Here is an 18,756-nt window from a genome sequence, read left to right on the forward strand (position 1 = left end):
CTCGAACTCCTGACCTTGTGATCAGCCCACCACAGCCTCCCAAAGTGCTGGGATTACAGGTGTGAGCCGCTGCACCTGGCCAACTTCTTAATTGTATAGACAAGGCCTCTAAGGCCCAGGAAGACGGAGCCTATTTTGTGCAAGGTCACTGAACAGATCATTGTGTCGAGGCCTAGAACCCACATTGTTCTATCTCTTCACTGGTAAAGTATGCCTGACAATAATTTTACACAGGAATGATACTTAAAATGTTTATTTCATAAACACTGTTATTTGCTGCTATGGAACCTTCTATAAACCCATGGTTCTATTTTGGCTTTCCATGTAAACACACCCTTATTTTGTGTGTAAAGATGAGCATTAGAGTTGGGCTGGAAAGCCAGACTTCCTTCCAGACAGCAGGAAGAAATGGGAACTGGCATCCCTTATTTCAAATCTCTATTTCTGTTTTGATGGGTAATAATGCTGCCAGATGACAGGGGTTTGGGCCAGGTCTGGTTGTCACTGTACAGAAAGCCAATTACTGAGATGATGAGTATTGCTGAGGAAGAAAGGCTTTAATGCAGGTGACGTCAGCTGAGATACAGGAGACGAGTTTCAAACCTGTCTCCCTAACCAACTAAAGTTAGGGGCTTACAAAGCAGGGAGTTAGGGAGGGGTAAGGAAGGCGTGTTGGTCAACAGGCAGCAGGTACATCTCATGACTGGATGCCATGATCTGAAAAGTTTCAGTTCCCTGATCCTGTCTGGGAGTCCTGATGGTCCGTTTCCTGAGAAAGAAACTCACACAAAACAAATGTAAGTTCCTCAGGTTTCAGTTCTATGAGGCAATCAAGCCGGGTTCAGCAACTCTGTAGGTAGAGAAATCAGCAATGGTGAATTATGATGAAAGCAAACATGGTGAGATGTAGAATGCTCTCAATTAACCCGTTAATTTCTCTTAAATTTTTTGGAAACATATGCTGCTGACCAGGATAAGTAGAGAACTTTGATTAGTTTCCCTTACATAACAGCGTATTTTCCCTGTTCTGAGCAAGCTTAGAATCCCAGGATACTTTTTTAAAGTTTAGCAGTTATGTTTTAAAAGAAAATGAGTTCAAATGTTCAATTTCAAGGCAACGTGCCAAAAGATTGCAAATATGTAGCAACGATACCAAAAGGTTGTATAAGGGAATTCTACCTCCCTTGACGAAAGAAGATTCTTAGAACCACCTGGAGGCTGTTTTAAATTACACACACTCCCATCACGGTGGGACTGACCGCTCTATAATGGATTCTATTTTATCCCTGTGGGGAAGGGTGCCATCCCAACAGCCACCACGAGGGGGCACCCGCCAGGACATAGCGGCCCCGTGCAGATGTCTCTTTCTCAACCCTGCTAGTCCCGGACGGAACCCCACTTTCCTTACAAATGCTCTTGATTTCTTGAAATGAGAATCACTACTTGTGGTCGTCACTTCCATAACCCTGTATTTTAAAAGACGGATCTACTTTTCCAATGGTAATACAAAAAAGAAATAAGAAAGCAACTTATAACAAAATAGTATCTATTTCAATATATAAAGAGGTATAAACACACTACAAAATACATAATGAAGTAGTCAGATGCTTACATAGAAGCAGCTGCTAAAACAGAGACAAATACAGGTGTGTTCTGTTCATGATTCCAATCCCTTGAGTGGCACTGCCTCAATGAAGTGATCAAAGATAAAAAATGCATTGAAAATCTCCAAATAAAATACAGCCTTTATTTTTATTTTTATTTTGACTTTATTTTTATTTTTATTTTGAGACAGAATCTCACTGTGTCACCCAGGCTGTAGTGCAGTGGTGTGATCTTGGGTCACTACAACTTCCCCATCCTGGGTTCAAGCGATTCTCCTGCCTCAGCCTCCGGAGTAGCTGGAATTACAGGCATGTGCCACCACGCCTGGCCAATTTTTTGTATTTTTGGTAGAGATGGGGTTTCACCATGTTGAGCAGGGGCTCAAACTCCTGACCGCAAATGATCCGCCTGCCTTGGCATCCCAAAGTGCTGGGATTACAGGCGCGAGCCACGGTGCCTGGCCCAGTCTTGATTTCTACTGTGGTTTTATTCCTAAAAAAAATCCAGTTGATATTAAAACAACCCTAAAAACATACTGCTTTAGCATACATATATCAAAACAACATGATGCCCTCTGTGAATGTAATTAAAATTTGTCAATTAAAATTTTTTTAATTTTTTTTTTTTTTTTTGAGATGGAATTTCCCTCTTGTTACCCAGGCTGGAGTGCAATGGTGCGATCTCGGCTCACCGCAACCTCCGCCTCCTGGGTTCAAGCAATTCTCCTGCCTCAGCCTCCTGAGTAGCTGGGACTACAGGTGCGTGCCACCACGCCCAGATAATTTTGTATTTTTTTTTTTTTTTTAGTAGAGATGGCATTTTGTCACGTTGACCAGGACGGTCTCGATCTCTTGACCTCGTGATCCACCCGCCTCGGCCTCCCAAAGTGCTGGGATTACAGGCTTGAGCTACCGCGCCCAGCTGGGTTGTCCCTTTTTAAAGGTAACTTTCCTGCAGTGCCCAAAAAACCACCCACTCTGAAAATTTCTTCTTCTTGCCACTCTTTTCAAAAGGGATGATTTCTCATGACTTCAACCAGGAATGCATTCATATTTTATATAGGGTCCAGTCCTACAGTGTCCTGTGAGTCCCTCTCTGCTGATGTGGAGACGAGAAACTGTGGAAATAAAAGACACAAGACACAGAGAAAGAGAAAACAGAGTTTGGGCCCAGGGGTCTACTGGTACCAAACCTCGGAGACCAGCAGTGGCCCCGAGTGCCTGGATGCTCTGACTTTTATTGAGTACAAAGCAGGGTGCAGGGCAGATAGGATGAGGTCATGGTGGTCAGTGACAGGATCAGGTAAATCAGGTGTCTTGGAGACAGGGGCCCAAGACTTTGAAGAAGCCGAGGTGAGGAGAAAACCTAAGGCGTCAGCACTTTTTTCATACTTGTCAAGAAATAACAAGGTCACTAAGATTTATGTTATCATTATTAATTCTTATCTTCTAAGAAAAAGAGGAACCAGGTGCAGAAGCAGAACTTGAAAGTAGACATGGAACATGACTGCCGATGCACAGCACCACATAGGGACAGTGAAGGCCCCTGGTGTCTGTGGGCCTCTCTGACAGCCGTTAGGCTCACCGCAAGAGCTTGGGAGAGCAGAGTTCTCTCCTCACTCCCCCAGGAAGGAGACGTCTTGGCCATCTTGGATGTCTCCGTCCCTAGCTGGCTACACAGCGGGCACTTTCACAGCACTGACACTGTCGCACAGCTGAGGCGTCCTCCAGCAGCCCGTATGCGGGCATGACAGAGGGCTTACAGCATCTTGCCTTAGGGTCACCTCTTTTCCAATGCCATTTCAGTCCCATACTTCTTGACTTATTAGTAAGATTAAAGATTATATGATTATATATGTATATATTTATGATTACATATGAATTGCTATGTGATTATTTGATGATTACATAGAAGGATAACTATGTAACTATATCTCTAATTCTTTTCTAATTCTATGTTTATATGAGAACATGCTGAGTCTTCAGACCCTTCCTCGGCTCTTGAGGGGTTCCCTCCCACAATTTAAAATGTGTCTTTCTGTTAAAATAAGGGGAAAAACTGGAAGATACCTATACACTTGGGTTTGGACAATGTATTGAAGGTGTAGAAATTCTGCATATAATTCTGCCTGGGAGTACAGAGTGAAGTAGAGTCCCAAATAAGTCACATTATTTTTCATCTATGAGTCAAACCAAGTAAAAAAAGAATCCATTTCTCTTTATATAACTGTATAGACACAGAATAGATTTCTAACTCTCTGAGTGAGAGTTTGGAATCTGAGTGAGAAATCTGGTTTGCTCATATTTTAAGAGTTTTGAAGATTATTTCACGGGTGTTAAATAATGATGACGATGACATTGATAATAATACCTTACCCAAGGCCATGCAGACAGCAAATGACTTGGGCAGGATTCCCAGATTTACCTGGTGTCAAAGCCTCAGGTCTTGTCACCAAACCACACCACTCTTGAACAAAGTGGATGTGAACACAGTCACACAAACATTACTCATCACACCACTGCTGTACATGGCTCCCTAGAACAGTACTTGGGCCTATGCAGAGGAATGAGATGATGGGGCCCTGGGCCTTGTGCCAGCATTTACAACCCAGGGTTGCAGTGCAGGGAACCAGCCACAGTGAAGCAACCCGGAGGTCTGCAAGCACAGGAAGCCAGTATCACCCTCGACACAGGCGGTGGAGGATGAAAAGGTACCAGGAGGAGCGGGCCATCCAGTGATGCTTGGAACTTCAAAAGTCCACTCCTCATAGAGACCCAGACACTTCCAGAGAAGCCACCTGCGGCAGAGAGAGAAAGAAATAACCTGGTTTCTCCTTCTGGGTCCACTCCCATCTCCTGACAGCACCTCCACTGGCCAAACCCAATCAGCAAACCCAGCAGCCTGGAAACCCACCCTTCCAGGGAAGGGCAAGGCTGGATCTGGAGGTACACAGGTGAAAACAGGCACGCCCATGCTGGACTTTGTTTTTCACAGAATCAGCACTTTACGGTTCCCTTAAATAGTAAATCCCCTATTACCTTTAGATTAATTTGATTGAACAGAAATAGAATTTAAAATCATGTATTTCCTTCCTTTGTTCCCTCCCTCCCTCCTTTCCTTCCTTCCTTCCCATTTTTTTGACACAGGTTTCACTTGGGTCACCGAGGCTGGAGTGCTGTAGTGATCATGGCTCACTGCAACCTCCCCTCCTGGGCTCCAGGGATCTTCCCACCTCAGCCTCACAAATAGCTGGGACTACAGATGCGCACCATCATGCCCAGCTTATTTTATTTTTCTTTTGTAGAGTCAGTGTTTTGCCATGTTGCCCAGGCTAATTTCATACTCGTGAGCTCAAGCTACCTGCTTGCCTTGGCCTTTCTTTCTTTTGCTTGCTTGCTTTCTTTCTTTTTTCCTTTTTTTTCTTTCTTTCTTTTTCTTTCTTTTTTTTTTTTTTTTTGAGTGATTTTAAAAACACCTATTCTGTAAGCAGATATCTCTTTATACCTGTAACTCACTGAATACTGGAAAACAAAGCAAGCATTATTGGTTGGGCTGGCTGTTGCATGCCTGTAGTCCCAGCTACTTGGGAGGCTGAGGTGGGATGATGGCTTAAGCCCAGGAAGTTCGAGTTCAGTCTGTGCAACATAGCAAGACCCCATCTCGCAAAAAAAAAAAAAAAAAAAAAAAAAAAGGAATAAAAAAGAAAAAGGAAAGCATTGATTGAATACTTCCTTATGAAGGGCTTGTAGTCCTATTTGCCAGGCTAATAATAATAAGGAGGATGAATTTTATCTGACTTATAACATGAAAGCAAGAGAAGCTGGCTGCAAATCCTACGGTCATCAAGCGACTGCCTTTGGAAGACTAACGTATTGAAACATTTTGGGGGCGGTCCTTCCCTTGAGTGTATACGGTATGAGAATCTGGCAAGCTTGTGTTGAGAGTCCTGGCCATAATTCTTCGGAAATGTGAGGATGGGAGACTTCTGGGTCTCTGGAGGTTCTAGGCAGAGGTCAGTTGTGTTCTGGCCGGACCGCGGTCCCTCTCCGAGGGAAGGGGAGAGCTAGAGCGCCCTCTGGGGACAGCCGGTCCGGCGCGCTCGGTGGCCGACACCTCTCAAGCCTTTCGGCTGTGCGGTTAGGAGAGGTCTCAGGCCCCCTGAGCTCAGGCCAGGACGAGGCAGGACGACTTCCGGGGGCAGGGCTCTCCTGACTTACAGGATTACAAAAAAAAAAAAAAAAGAGTTCATCCTGGATTTTTTTTGAAGGAGATGGCTAAGTAGGGTAAATCTGTGGTTAAGATCACAGACTTTGGAGTCGATTTTTTTTTCCTTTTATTTTTGCGAGTCGGCCACATCTTCTCTGTCCCTGCTCCCACGGCCCCCTCACCGCGCATATTGCCACCGACACGCGCAGCTACAGGGGCCCACCTCCCTCTCCTCCAGGCTGCTGCGCCCGGGGTCTTTCTGAGGACATCAGATCATTTTGCTCAGAATCCCCTAGTGGCTCCCGCCTCTAGGATAAGGTCCAACGGCCTTGGCAGGATATTTGGTGCCACGCACCCTCCAGTCTCTCCTCTAATCCCTACCCTACCTGCCTCGCCACCTAGGGGCCCTGCTTTCTGCAGGCTCTACTGTGTCCTGGGCCCTCAGCGGCGAGACCAACTTGTTCTTACAGGAAAATGCAAACCTCCTCGGACGGGGTTACGCTCCTGCCCTCGCGACTTGGAATTATTACCCGCCCCTCTGCCTCCCGCAATGCCAGGGCTAGAGGATAGGCTGGCGCTTATATGGGCACTGGCCAACATCCAACGCCTGGGACATAAACTGCACCCGATGGGATGTGAACAGTACTTTACAGTTTGCACGGTGTGTTCTGGTATTTGCTCAGTGTTCACACATACTCAGGTGGCAGTACGTTTTAATGATGCAGGCGAGGGAACTGGGGCTCAGAAAGGTCTAGTGCTTTGCGCATGGGAGACTCAAGTGGTAGAACCGGTGCCGGGGCTCCAGGTTCTCTGAGATGAAAGCCTGCAGGACTCGGAATCCTGTGGACCTGGGTTTAAACCCGCTCAGCCAGGGACTGGGTGAAGCATCACAGGCAAGCGACTTTACCTCCCTGCGCCGGTGCCCTCGTCCTTACCGAAGACAGCAAGCAATTCCAATCCGGGATTGTGGTGAGGCTTAAATAAAGCAATGCCCATTACGTGGCCAGCAGGCCTGGCTCACAGCCGGAACTATAAATGTGAGTTCTCTTTCTGACCCTCAGCTTGGCGAGGGCTCCTCCTGTTTCGGCAGCAGCTCCTCCTCCTCTGAGCTCCCGAGGCCACGGGGGTGCCAACTGTGGAGCGCCTGCGGTGCTCGTTCTGACGCGAGAGTTGCGTCGGGTACAAGCGATCCTTAAGGAGCGCGGGGACCGGGGGCACAGGTTGGAGAGGACAGTGGGGGAGGGGACCAGGCTCGGGGAGGCGGGCGGAGGATGGAGGGGCCTGAGGGGGGCGTTGTCAGCCGCAGCACAAGCCTTTCCCAAGTGGGCGCCGCCGCCCCTTACCACTTCACCTCCGCCTCTTCTCCTCCTCCCTAGCTCCTGGCCGCGTCTCTAGGGCCTCAAAAAGAAAGGAGGGTCCCCGGGAGGGCGCGTGGACCCAGCCTACGCCTGCCCCCAAGGGCCCGCCCCTGCCCGGTGCCCGCCCCGCCCCGCCCCCTGGGAAGCGCAGGCCCCGCCCCTGCCCTCGCCACTCCCCCGCACGGCGCCGGCTGGCGAGAGGCGGGGCATGCGCACCGGCGGCGGGCGAGGGCGCTGGGCGGCAGGGCGCGCGCGTGCGGCTTCTCGCAGCCAGGAGCGGCGGGGGCGGGCGCGGGCCGGAGCGGGCCGGCGGTGGGCGGGGTGCGGGACGCGGTAGCCGGGTGCGCGCCGCCAGCACCGCCGCGGCACCGGTGCCCGCGAGCCCAGAGCGCGGGGTCCGGGGATGCGAGCGGCTGGGAGCCGCCGCGCTGCTGAGCCGGGAGAACTCGATCCGCGGTGACCTCAGCTAGGGGCGAGCGCGGCGGCGGCGGCGAGCCCCACGGGAATCCTCCGGGCCGGGGTGCGGGGGGGTGGTGGGGTGACGGCGGGAGCGCGGGGCGCAGCCCGGGCGGGGCTGGGACAGTGATGAGCGAGCGCGCGGGGAGGCTGCACGCCGCCGCCGCCGCCTCCCGGAGCATCTGCCGCACGAGCTGCTGCCCGCGGACCCGGCCATGGAGACGCTGAACGGCCCCGCGGGCGGAGGCGCCCCGGACGCGAAGCCGCAGCCTCCGGGCCAGCACCACCGCCACCACCACCTCCACCCTCTGGCCGAGAGGCGGCGGCTGCACCGCGCGCCCTCGCCCGCCAGACCCTTTCTCAAGGACCTGCACACCCGGCCCGCTGCGCCCAGTCCGGCGGTCCCCTCCTCCGGCCGAGCCGCGGCGCCCGCCGCCCTACGCTCGCCCAATCTCGCGGGCAAGGCGCCTCCCTCGCCGGGGTCCCTGGTGGCGCCCGGCCGCCTCTCCCGGCGAAGCGGCGGCGTTCCGGGCGCGAAGGACAAGCCCCCGCCGGGAGTTGGGGCCAGAGCGGCGGGCGGTGCCAAGGCTGCCTTGGGAAGCAGGAAGGCGGCGCGCGTGGCGCCCGCGGAGCCGTTGTCCCGGGCTGGGAAGCCTCCCGGAGCCGAGCCGCCGCCCGCCGCTACCAAGGGCCGCAAAGCCAAGCGCGGCTCCCGGGCGCCCCCCGCCCGCACCATCGGTCCTCTGACCCCGGCCGCCCGGATCCCCGCCGTGACCCTCGCGGTGACCTCGGTGGCCGGCTCCCCGGCCCGCGGCTCGCGCATCAGCCACACCGACAGCAGCTCAGACCTCTCCGACTGCCCCTCCGAACCCCTGTCGGACGAGCAGCGCCTGCTGCCTGCCGCTAGCAGCGATGCCGAATCCGGCACAGGCTCCAGCGACCGAGAACCCTCGCGAGGAGCACCGACGCCGAGCCCGGTAGCCCGGGGAGCGCCGCCTGGCAGCCCCGAGCCCCCCTCGCTCCTCGCCGCTCCTCTTGCCGCCAGCGCCTGTCCCGGGGGCCGGAGCATCCCGGGCGGGGTTTCCGGGGGGTTCGTGGGGCCCGGCGCGGCGGAGGATGCCAGGGGGCGCGCGCCGCTGGAGCGACCCGTCCCCGGGACCCCCAGGGAGCTCAGCCTGGGCGAGCAGCCTCGACTCGTGCCAGCGGCGGAGGAAGAGGAGCTGTTGCGGGAGATGGAGGAGCTGCGCTCGGAGAATGACTATCTCAAGGTGAGCGGGGCCTCGGCGGCAGGTGTTCCAGGGCGCCCTGGGAGGGCCGGGCTGCGGCGGGGGCCCGCCAACCCAGCCTTCCCGGGCCTATCCAGAGCCTTTTCCCTCCTGCCTTCCACGGTCCTGCCCTCGCATTGTCAGGCATTGGGAACTTAAGCCCAAACTTCTGAAAGGAGCAGTAAACCTGCGGGTCCCCTCCAGTTCGCAACCCACTTCGCTTTTTGTCGCGTCCAGAAGTCTTGCGTCTCTTCGCTGATTCTTTTACTTTTGTTGACCTGTTGGGGCAGTAGTCGTTTTGGGGACATCAGCCGACACCCCCATCCCCGCTGAGACGTGCCAGCCTCACCTGTGGGAACAGGTGATCCCTTAGCCAGGTTCCTGTGGCCTGGCACATGCCGGTGTGGCTGTTCAGGACGGTGCCACGGGGGCGGGGGGTGGGCAGGCCCTGCTGCGGAGCCGCCCACCCCCTCTCCTGCAATTACGGAAAGAGCTGAGGTCCCTTAGGGTCTCCTGGGCTCCGACAGCCTGGGTAGAGGGGCCGCGTCGTTTTCGGTGATCAAGATGAAGTTCAGGAGAGGTTCCTGGAGTGTGGCCGGGTCGAGGCGTAGCGGTGTTGTGCGGGCCAGTCCTTTGTAAGCACCCAGGAGCCGGCTTTCTGTGTCAGGAGAGGCCACGCCAGCACTTTCTAAGGAATCGCTGCGCCTGCCGCATTCTGAGTATTTTCCCGCAGGGCCTGCAGGCAGTGGCCTCTTAGTCTCCTTAGCCCTGGGTGCTTAATCCGGCTCCATCTTTTCTCCTTGGCATGGGGCTGGCGCTGCATACGGGGTTCCCGGGATTAGAACGATCCAGGTGACTTGAGAGAAAATAAGGAGAGTTGTATTGATGACAACTATTTTATTTATTGTAATCATCAGGTTAGTAAACTACTCTGGTGGCATACATCTGTTTATCTGTTAAGTCTTAATGAGCAGCCTCCAAACCCAGTGGGTTGTGTTACTTTCGTTGTTTTCTCAGCAAATGATAAGCCTAACCACTATGGGCCCAGTTTTTAGCTAGGGAGACTGAGGACCGGGTTTTAAGGTAAATGGTGGTGAAGTATGCGGTTCACAGGGAAATCAGAGGATATTAATTGCTGGGTGGCCCCCGAACCCTAAATTTCTTACGGAGCTGCTCCAACCAGCTGAGCCCTGTAGTTATTTTACTTTGTGCAAGAAGTAACAGTGAGGCACAGAAAGTGAGCTGGTCAAAAAGATGGACTTATGGCAAAATGTTTCCGACAGTATGGTTTCCTCACTTACTCTTAGGGAATAGACAACAGAGTGAAGTTCAAAGGCAGCCATGTTGCGAGTGACTCCATCATGAAAGCAGCACTTTTGTAAATCTTCAACAAATGTAAGCTTTCTGAGGGTGACAAGATAATCTTGTTTTTGTATCCCCCCCCCCCCCCCCACCACCAGCATAACTTTACCCTGATTTACAGGGTTTCTGATTAAATGGTGTTTATCCAAATGACTGCTATGCAAGGGAAAATTGAGTTTCTTTAAAGAAGCTTCTCATTGTATTTTTGATCTTAAAGTAGGCAGTCTGTCATTTCAAAGTTCATTCTTGGTGCAACTGGTTATTTGCTTTATTTTTTCATGTTGTTAGATTCTCAATGAATGAAACATGTTTGAGCCTGGAGTCTGATGCAGTGTATTTGATATTTCAGTGGATCTTCACAACAACATAGGTTGTTGGTGGTGGTATCATGGTCATAACTACTGTTTCACAGATGGAGATGCTGAGAACCTAAAACAGAAATGACTTGTCCGAGGTCATACAGTAAGTGGTAGCACCTGCGCTTCCCCAGAGCCTCTGCGCCGCCTTCTGCACTGGGATACAGCTCTATTTCCAGGGAGGCTGCTTTCCTCTGAGGACACTGCTTCTGAGTTGTCTTCGTAGCTCAAGGTGTTCCCTGTGGTCAGCTTTCCTTGGGGCCCTCTGTTTTCTTTTCAGGTGAGAGGGCCATCATGCCCTTCTCTCCACTAGCCTGCGTATGAATGACCACATAAATCACACTGCCAGTGTTTCATTTGTGGGGACTGTTCAGTTGCCATTTACTGTGGAGAAAAGTGTCACTTGCATCCATTTACTCTGCCTGAGCCCACCTCCCCACCCTTCTTCCAACAGCAGGGGAAAGAAGAGGGTGCAGGGGTCTGAAAGAGGCTAGCAAACCTCATGATTGCATGTATGCATGTGAGGTACTCGCGTGGTCACTCAGAAGCTTAAATGACAATAGTTCAATTCAGGAAAGAAACATAAGGATCCTAGTGGACTTATCCACAGGTCATGGAGCCTGCCCACTTGTGTAAAATTGGGCCCAGAGCTTCAGGGACCCTATGGTGCAGGGGTAGTAGTCATGCTTTTGTAGTGGTAGTTAGCGTGTACCCTTTATAAATCAAAACTTCTCTTTTTTGTTGTTTTCAGGGGTACTTTTTTTCTGTTTATTTTCTTTCTTTCATTTTTTTAAGAGACAGGGTCTTGCTTTGTGGCCCAGGCTGGAGTGCAGTGGCATAATCATAGCTTAATGCAACCTTGAACCTGTGGGCTCAAGTGATCTTCCTGTCTCATCCTGCTGAGTAGCTGGGTCTACAGGTACATGACACCAAACTGGGCTAATTTTTAAATTTTTTATAGAGACAGGGTCTGGCTATGTTGTCCAGGCTTATCTTGAACTCCTGGCTTCAAGTGATCCTCCTTCTTGCCCTCCAAAGTGCTAGGATTACAGGTTTGAGCCTCTGTGTCCTGTAGGGGTACTTTTTAAAAAGGGTAGATACAAGTACATCCCTGACCCTCTGCTTTGTTAGGGAGTGCTCCACAGAACTAACTCTCAGGATTAGATTCAGCATCCATCTATTTCAGTGTATCTAACAAGAAGCTCGGACCACAAATTTTATATTGCTGTATTCTGGAGGATTCCAAGTAAGTGCCGTCACCATTGTTGTACAAGACTGTCACAGTTTCTAAACTAGAATGACCAAAGCCTAATTCAGCAGAAAAGTAAGTCCAGCAAAACCTTAGGAGAATGTCTTATGGATCAGGACATTTAAGTGGAATTCTCTTGGCTTTTAGCCAGCCTGCTGTATTTTTCATTTCATTTTATTTTTATTTTATTTATTTTTTTTTGAGGCGGAGTCTTGCTGTGTCACCCAGACTGGAGTGCAGTGGTGCAGTCTCGGCTCACTGCAACCTCCGCCTCCCAGGTTCAAGCAATTCTCCTGTCTTAGCCTCCCGAGTAGTTGGTATTACAAGTGCCTGCCACCATGTCCAGCTAATTTTCGTATTTTTAGTAGAGACTGGGTTTTACTATGTTGGCAAAGCTGGTCTTGAACTCCTGACCTCTGGTGATTTGCCCGCCTCGGCCTCCCAAAGTGTTGGGATTACAGGCATGAGCCACCACACCGGGCTTGGCCTGTATTTTTTAAAATAGCAAATATCAACAGAAAAGCGGGCACCTTCTGCTGTGCTGTAACGGAGTGAATTTGGGCGTCCTTGACTCTTTCTGTTCCTTCTCCACCTTCATCAAATGGTGCCCGAGTGACTAGGTGAAAAATGCAAAAACAAAACAAAACAAAACAAAACCTAAAACCTCAATTCAGGTAGCTGGCTTTTGCTCGAAAACACAGACAGAAAAGCACTGTTGTCCTTTGACCTCTGATAAACTCAAATACATTTGGAAGTATTCAGACATTCAGCTGAGCACTTCAGTTGAGTTATCCAAAGGCCTTGGCTTCTTTCTCACTTAAAACCTAGGCATTTTCTTAATGTTGAGGACTGTGATAAAGTGCTGGTGTGTTCCTTTCCTGCCAGGTGTCCAGGACTGTGTTTTGCTTGAGTGCTCTGAGACAATCAGACAAGCCAGAGTGCTCATTGTCAACATATTAATTATGTTCTCTGTTTCCACAGGCTTTTCAGGCGGATTTAATCACTTGGCACTAGCCTATTTTGAAAATGCTTTTAGTGGTTATAACCCACACCTCCCCCACCCCAAAATAGTGTCCTCTTGCCATGCTGACCTCCTGCAGGGTGGGTGAGGATTGGGGTGGGAAGGGCTGTTTCTTTTTGCTCTGCTTTCTCTGTTATTTCATAAGAACAGGTTGGTGCTAGCTACAGGGGCAGACAAAATTGGCTTCCTGGAGAGGAATGATTTCCTAAGGGAGAGGCTGAGCTTCGGTTTTACAGGCTGCAGTGTCTCACTGCTGATCCAAGCTTACCATCCTACTTCTCATTTATGGTAGCCTTTTGAGTTTCAAGCGCTGCCCTGGTTTGTGACATTTGGCTGCTGGGCTGCCCAGATGCCAGGCGCTCAATGTGGCCTGGAAGGCGGCACTTGGAGAGGTGTCTCAGCACCTCCTTGCTCCCCGCCTCCTTCTCCTGCCTCTTTCGGAAGGTTTAACATGGACAGTATTCCCCATTCATTCTTTACATTCACTGTCCATACCCACTCTGTATTCAGCCAGTGAAAGAGCAGCTATGATCATTTTCAGTGGCAAGTTAATGTAGACAGGGCAGTGGCCACCAGCTGATAGCTGGACCATCAGCTGGTAGACAGGGGAAGTGGCCCTGCACCTCCTTAGCTACAGCTGGGACTCTTCGAGAACATTTCCCTTGTCTGGAGGGAGATGAGGTGAATTATTTGTCTGTTACAAAAGACAGGAGTTTTTGTCTGCCCGGAAGATAGAATTATTGCAGCAGTAGTCAGACGCATGCTTCCACCATCCAAATTGAGTCTATTTAAAGAGGAAGTACTAAAATAGAGATAGTTACTGATTTTGGGTATTTAAAAGAAAGATTTTCATATAATTATTAATATGATCAAGAGTTTTTATCAGTTATTCTAAGAAGCTGTGGATTCAGTTTTTATTATATATTCATGGATAAAACTGTCCTTTAGAGGTTTTCGTCGAAACGTGTAATTTTAATCTTGGTTTACTCTAGTGTACACATGGTACCTCATTATTCCTCTAATTTGAGATACATGATAAGGCTTGATTTCTCAACCATAGGCAACGGGGAATAGTCAACTGGGCAGCTTCACAGTACTTCAAGTTTTCATTTTATATACAAAACTTAAAAAGATATTTAGTTAAAATTGGGTTAGCTTTTCAGTGAGATAATGATCTAACATTTAAGTATCCTCCAGACTTGATGTTAATTCGGTAAAAAGCTGTTGATTAAGGACAGTTTTTTCTTATTAATTTCTGTGTATGAAAAGACAACAGCAATTTTCCAATTTTATTTACTATCTCTAAATTACACCTGTCAGAAACATCATATGCTCTGCTCGATTTGCTTTTCTTAAATTTTTAGTTGGCAGTTGTTGTTAAGGTTCTGCATTACAGTTTTCTAAACTGGAGCATGCCGCCAGAAAATTAATGTAATGTTAGTTTGAAAATCACTATCCATCATGACCTTAATTCCAGTAATCATAGTTTTTGCTTTTTAAATGGCTGCTGCCAGCTTACATGGTTTATAATTTGCTTTTCTTAAACTTCTTTTCACTGAACCTGAAAATTACTTTTTTCTAGGCTCTCTGGAAAGAGTTGAAACACTGGCCCTGATCCTGTCTCTGCAACAGAGCAATGATGGAAAGCCATTTATACTTTTAGAATCTCAGTTTCCTCATTTTAAAATGGGAGTATTAGCCAGGCATGGTCGCATATGCTTGTAGTCCCAGCTACTCAGGAGGCTGAGGCGGGAAAATCACTTGAGCCCAGGAGCTCAAGGTGGTAGTGAGCCGTGGTTGCACCACTGTGCTCCAGGTTGGATCACAGGGTAAGACCCTGTCTCTTTAAAGAAAACGGGGGAAGGAGGGGCACGAATGTCTTTGCGCACATTGCAGTGTTTTCCTAAGAACCAGTTGCTCTAATGGCTATGCTTGTGTGTTGTCATTTGCGGAGCTGTAAATGTGAAATGTTAGGCTACTTCTATTGGTTTACGCTGATGGTGGGCTTTTAGAAGTACAGTCGAAGGTCTGTTATTGTTTCATTTGTCCAGGTTGTAGCTTACAGTATTTACCTGGAAGAGTGTATGTTTGAAAGCAGACAGGCCTGGATTTGCAGTTTGGCTTCAGTTTACTAGATGTGAAGCTTTGGACACACGTAACTAGCCTCGGTTTGGGTTTTTTGTCTATAAATTGTATAATATGTTCCTGACAGAGTTAGTGTAGGGTTAGTAATGAGGATGAGGTGCTTAATTAAGGATATCTGTTCTATAAATTTAGATAAAATATGAGTTATAAGAATAGTGATTTAAATACATGCAGTTATGCTATATTAGTCCATTTTTATACTTCTATGAAGAAATACAATAGACCCATAATTTATAAAGAAAAAAGGGTTTAATGGACTCAACAGTTTCACCTGGCTGGGGAGGCCTTATAATCACGGTGGAAGGCGAAGGAGGAGCAGAGACACGTCTTACATGGGGGCAGGTAAGAATGTGTGCAGGGGAACTGCCCTTTATAAAACTATCAGATCTCTTTTGAGACTTATTCACTCTCATGAGAACAGCACAGGAAAAAGCCGCCCTCATGATTCAGTTACCTCTCACTGGGTCCCTTCTATGACACGTGAGGATTATGGGAGTGACAATTCAAGATGAGATTTGAGTGGGGACACAGCCAAACTGTATCATAGGATCTCTCCCTCATTTCTTTTCAGTACAAATAATGTTAGTTATTATTTATGACAAAAAATACTGCTATTTACATCTGGCCTGCTCAGCGATGTGGAGGTGCGGGTGCATCTAGCCCTTGAACAGTTTTTGTGGCCTGTTATGGTTGTTTACACATCTCTATGACAATGCAGCATTTAACATTAGGGTGGCTGTGGGCTCTCCTGTTACAAAGTCTGAAAGCTAGAGACGTTTGGTACCTGGAGGCTGTATCATGCATTTTAGGCCTATATTGCATTTCAAAAACTTTTGTCTGAGTTACAGATAATCCTAGGCATTAATGACTTCAGCATGCCTTCTAGAAGGAAAATCAATCACAATTCTTTTCATGAACAGAATGGCCAAAGTCACTGTATATTTGTATGTACGGATATACATATATGTATATTGACATAGTGTTGTACATTTGGTGTTGTACATTTGGTGATTACTGCTTGGATTGAACTGATTTTTATTAATGACTCAGTGAAACAATTACCTTTTTACTCAGAAACAAGCATTGAGATTAGGTTCTTTCTCTAAGTCTGATCCATTGGATTCATGGATGGGGTGTGCGTCAAACTTGACCTTGATTTTTGAAGATTCAGAACCTACTTCCCACTCTATCGGAAGAGTGACAACCACAAGGCTCATTTTAAAGCTTTCAGTCTGCAGTTGACCTCCTCTAGGAGTGGGTAGGGCACGGGAACAGCTTCCATAGGGCATCATCAAAGCCTCAGTGCTGAGGCACCAGTGACAACCTCCTCTTTGTGGAAGGTTTGCGGAAGGTTGGTGAGCACTGTCCTGACAGAGCTGTGTTCTCTGGCCCCCTAAGGAACCCAAACCACCCATTCTGTTCATGTATGTTCAGCTGACCAGCTCTTACGCTCAGTCCAGTAACTTCCAGTTCCAGCAGATCTTCCGACGAGGACCAGGATTTATCAGGAGAGATTTCCATGGAGGTAAAAAGAAGTGAAACTTGGTTAGAGTTCACAGCATTTTCAATGTTCAGATTGATCTTTCTTAAGACATATTAGGACATTTTATATTTTTAATAATGTTTTCATCATTGGTATAGAAATTCTGTAAGAACACTTAGAAGCCAAGAAGAAACACATTTTGTGCATTTGACTATTGGGAAGTTGGTGAAGCTTTCTTCTTTAACATCTGTTCTCCTTGGTAGCCTATTGAAACGGGCTTCAGCTGAGTCCTGGTCAAGTCAGTAGCTCATTCTCTTAATGGGATAGCACAGGCAGAGTGGAGAGAACCTACAGCTGGATTGGGGGATGAATTGCTGTGTCAGTGTCCTTTCCAGTAGACCGTTGTGTACAGCTGAGGTTGACTGAAAATCATCGTCACCCCATTTTGTGCCAACCCTTATTTTCCCATAAGGATTCCCAATTTATTTGTTGTATTTCTTGTACTTAATCTTACCTAGGATAAACAGATCTTCAGGAGATTTTTTTTCTCTTCTTTTTTTTTTTTTGGTTTGAGGCTCTGATGTTGGGCAACTTGTTTTTTATTGTTAGTCAGTCCCTGGTTTTAAGAACAAATACAGGATTCGCATAAGTGGTAAGAATCCGGGAACAAACTGAATAGCAGGATGAGAATGGATATTTGGGGTGTCTAAGTATAGGAGAGATTTTTTTTCCTTGAACCTTAATATTAATTTAGTAAAGTAAATGGGGATAACTGAGTGCCTGCTATTCTGGAGGCATCTGAAACTATCAGTTATGAAACTAGTCAAGAAAATCCCTAGACTGTTCTCTTCATCTTCCTCCTTCCATGTTGTTCCTCCTTAAAATCTTGTATAACATTTCAGTAGAGTGGATATCTCATACCTGCTGCTACATCTGTGGGTTTGGGAAGAAGTTTTCATCAGTAGGCTGCAAGACTAGGACTAAGTGAGCTTGCAGTTGTGTCTGATGTTAGTCACCTTTCTGACTTGGTGTTTGAAAGTGGTCACTGGTGCTCCTGTGTATTCATTTAGCAATATTTATTGACGGCCTACTCTGTGCTCTGTGCTGCTCTGGATGCAGAGAGGAGCAAGACAGATAAGCTTGCTCCCCTCTGAAGCTTACCTTGTTAGTGTGGGTGACAGACAATTAGTAGGAAAAAATACAGATACTATTAGATGGTGCTAAGAGGCGGGAAGAAAATAGAGCCAGCAAGAGACTAGAGACTCAGGGACTGATGAGGGTGGCCAGGGGAGGCTTTGCATGACCTTAGATTATATGATGGAATGAGCTCCGCAGAGATCTGGAACCAGGAGTGTTTTCAGAAGCGCGAATAGCAGGTGAGGTCTTGAGGCCTGGAGAAACAAAGGGGCTGCTTCTTCAGCCAGGAGTGTGGCCAGGAGGCCCTGGGAGGCCTGGAAAGAAGGAAGCCTCTGGAGGGTTTGAGTAGGGGGTGAGGTGATCTGATTTGTACATTACAAGGATCATTCTGCTGGGTAGGGGGACAAACTGTAGGAGGATTAGAGGGCCAGTTGGGCAGCAGGAGCCTGTGTGTCTCCACTCACATCTGTGTGCGGCTCCCCTCCCCCAGCGGTGGAGAGCTGGACCAGGGTGACCGGCCTGGATGGGGCACAGCTCTGGCTAGGGTTTGGCTGCAGAATGGAAGGGGATGGGGAGCCAGGAATGACTCCTTGGGTTCTCCTGTATTCAGGGTGCGGTCCTGTGGACAGCAGAGAGTGGGGGTGTGGGAAATATAGGATAGGTGAATGGGAAAAAAACAAACCCAATGTTTATTTAAAATAATGGAAACTGTCTTCTTTGTGGATGGAGTTGCTTGGTCAATGCTGAAGTGTGCCTTGTGGAACAGAATTTTAGGGACATTTGAAGGTATGTTATAGTTCCAGGGCAATTAGCAGTTGTTATCCTACTGAAGTTTATGTTCTTTGAAGGCAGTATCCGTATGATTATCTTAGTGCCTAGATTATGCCTTAGAGATAAAGGCTTAGGTCAATGTTTGGTTTGAATCAAAAGGTTCAATTATCTGTCGGGTTGATTTTATTTGATTCTGTAAGGAGATACTGGGAGTGGGATAAGTTCTGAGAGGCCACAGTGAATAATCCAGTTTTTTAGTTTCTTGTTACATAAGATTTGAACAGATTCTCAATTATATTATTTCATGTGCAGATTTCCAGAGGTTCTGCTGCCTGTCACACA

General features: G+C 48.3%; 1 protein-coding gene and 2 long non-coding RNA genes across 12 annotated transcripts in view; 1 reads left to right on the plus strand and 2 right to left on the minus strand.

Annotated features, from left to right (window-relative positions):
• Positions 1 to 239: 239 nt before the first annotated feature.
• On the minus strand, positions 240 to 9,798 carry LOC101043618 (uncharacterized). The gene is made up of 2 exons (XR_164849.2): positions 9,240 to 9,798; positions 240 to 504 (listed from the first exon to the last, which is right to left on the minus strand). It is a non-coding gene; the product is annotated as an uncharacterized LOC101043618 (long non-coding RNA).
• LOC120361664 (uncharacterized) lies at positions 2,751 to 7,287 on the minus strand. The gene is made up of 2 exons (XR_005577815.2): positions 6,747 to 7,287; positions 2,751 to 4,402 (listed from the first exon to the last, which is right to left on the minus strand). It is a non-coding gene; the product is annotated as an uncharacterized LOC120361664 (long non-coding RNA).
• MTCL1 (microtubule crosslinking factor 1) overlaps positions 7,432 to 18,756 on the plus strand; it is a 135,260-nt gene continuing 123,935 nt past the window's right edge. For 7 of the 10 annotated variants that reach the window (XM_010335570.3, XM_039463783.2, XM_010335568.3 and 4 more), the window contains exon 1: positions 7,432 to 8,893. In XM_010335570.3, coding sequence (XP_010333872.3) covers positions 7,841 to 8,893 — 1,053 coding nt within the window. In that variant the 5' untranslated portion in view covers positions 7,432 to 7,840. Of the gene's footprint in view, positions 8,894 to 9,721; positions 9,743 to 18,756 lie in introns of those variants that run through there. The other 3 variants (XM_039463785.2, XM_039463784.2, XM_074383767.1) reach the window with 2 other exon arrangements.

The sequence above is a fragment of the Saimiri boliviensis genome, chromosome 13 (assembly GCF_048565385.1).
Source record: "Saimiri boliviensis isolate mSaiBol1 chromosome 13, mSaiBol1.pri, whole genome shotgun sequence".
NCBI lineage: Eukaryota > Metazoa > Chordata > Mammalia > Primates > Cebidae > Saimiri > Saimiri boliviensis.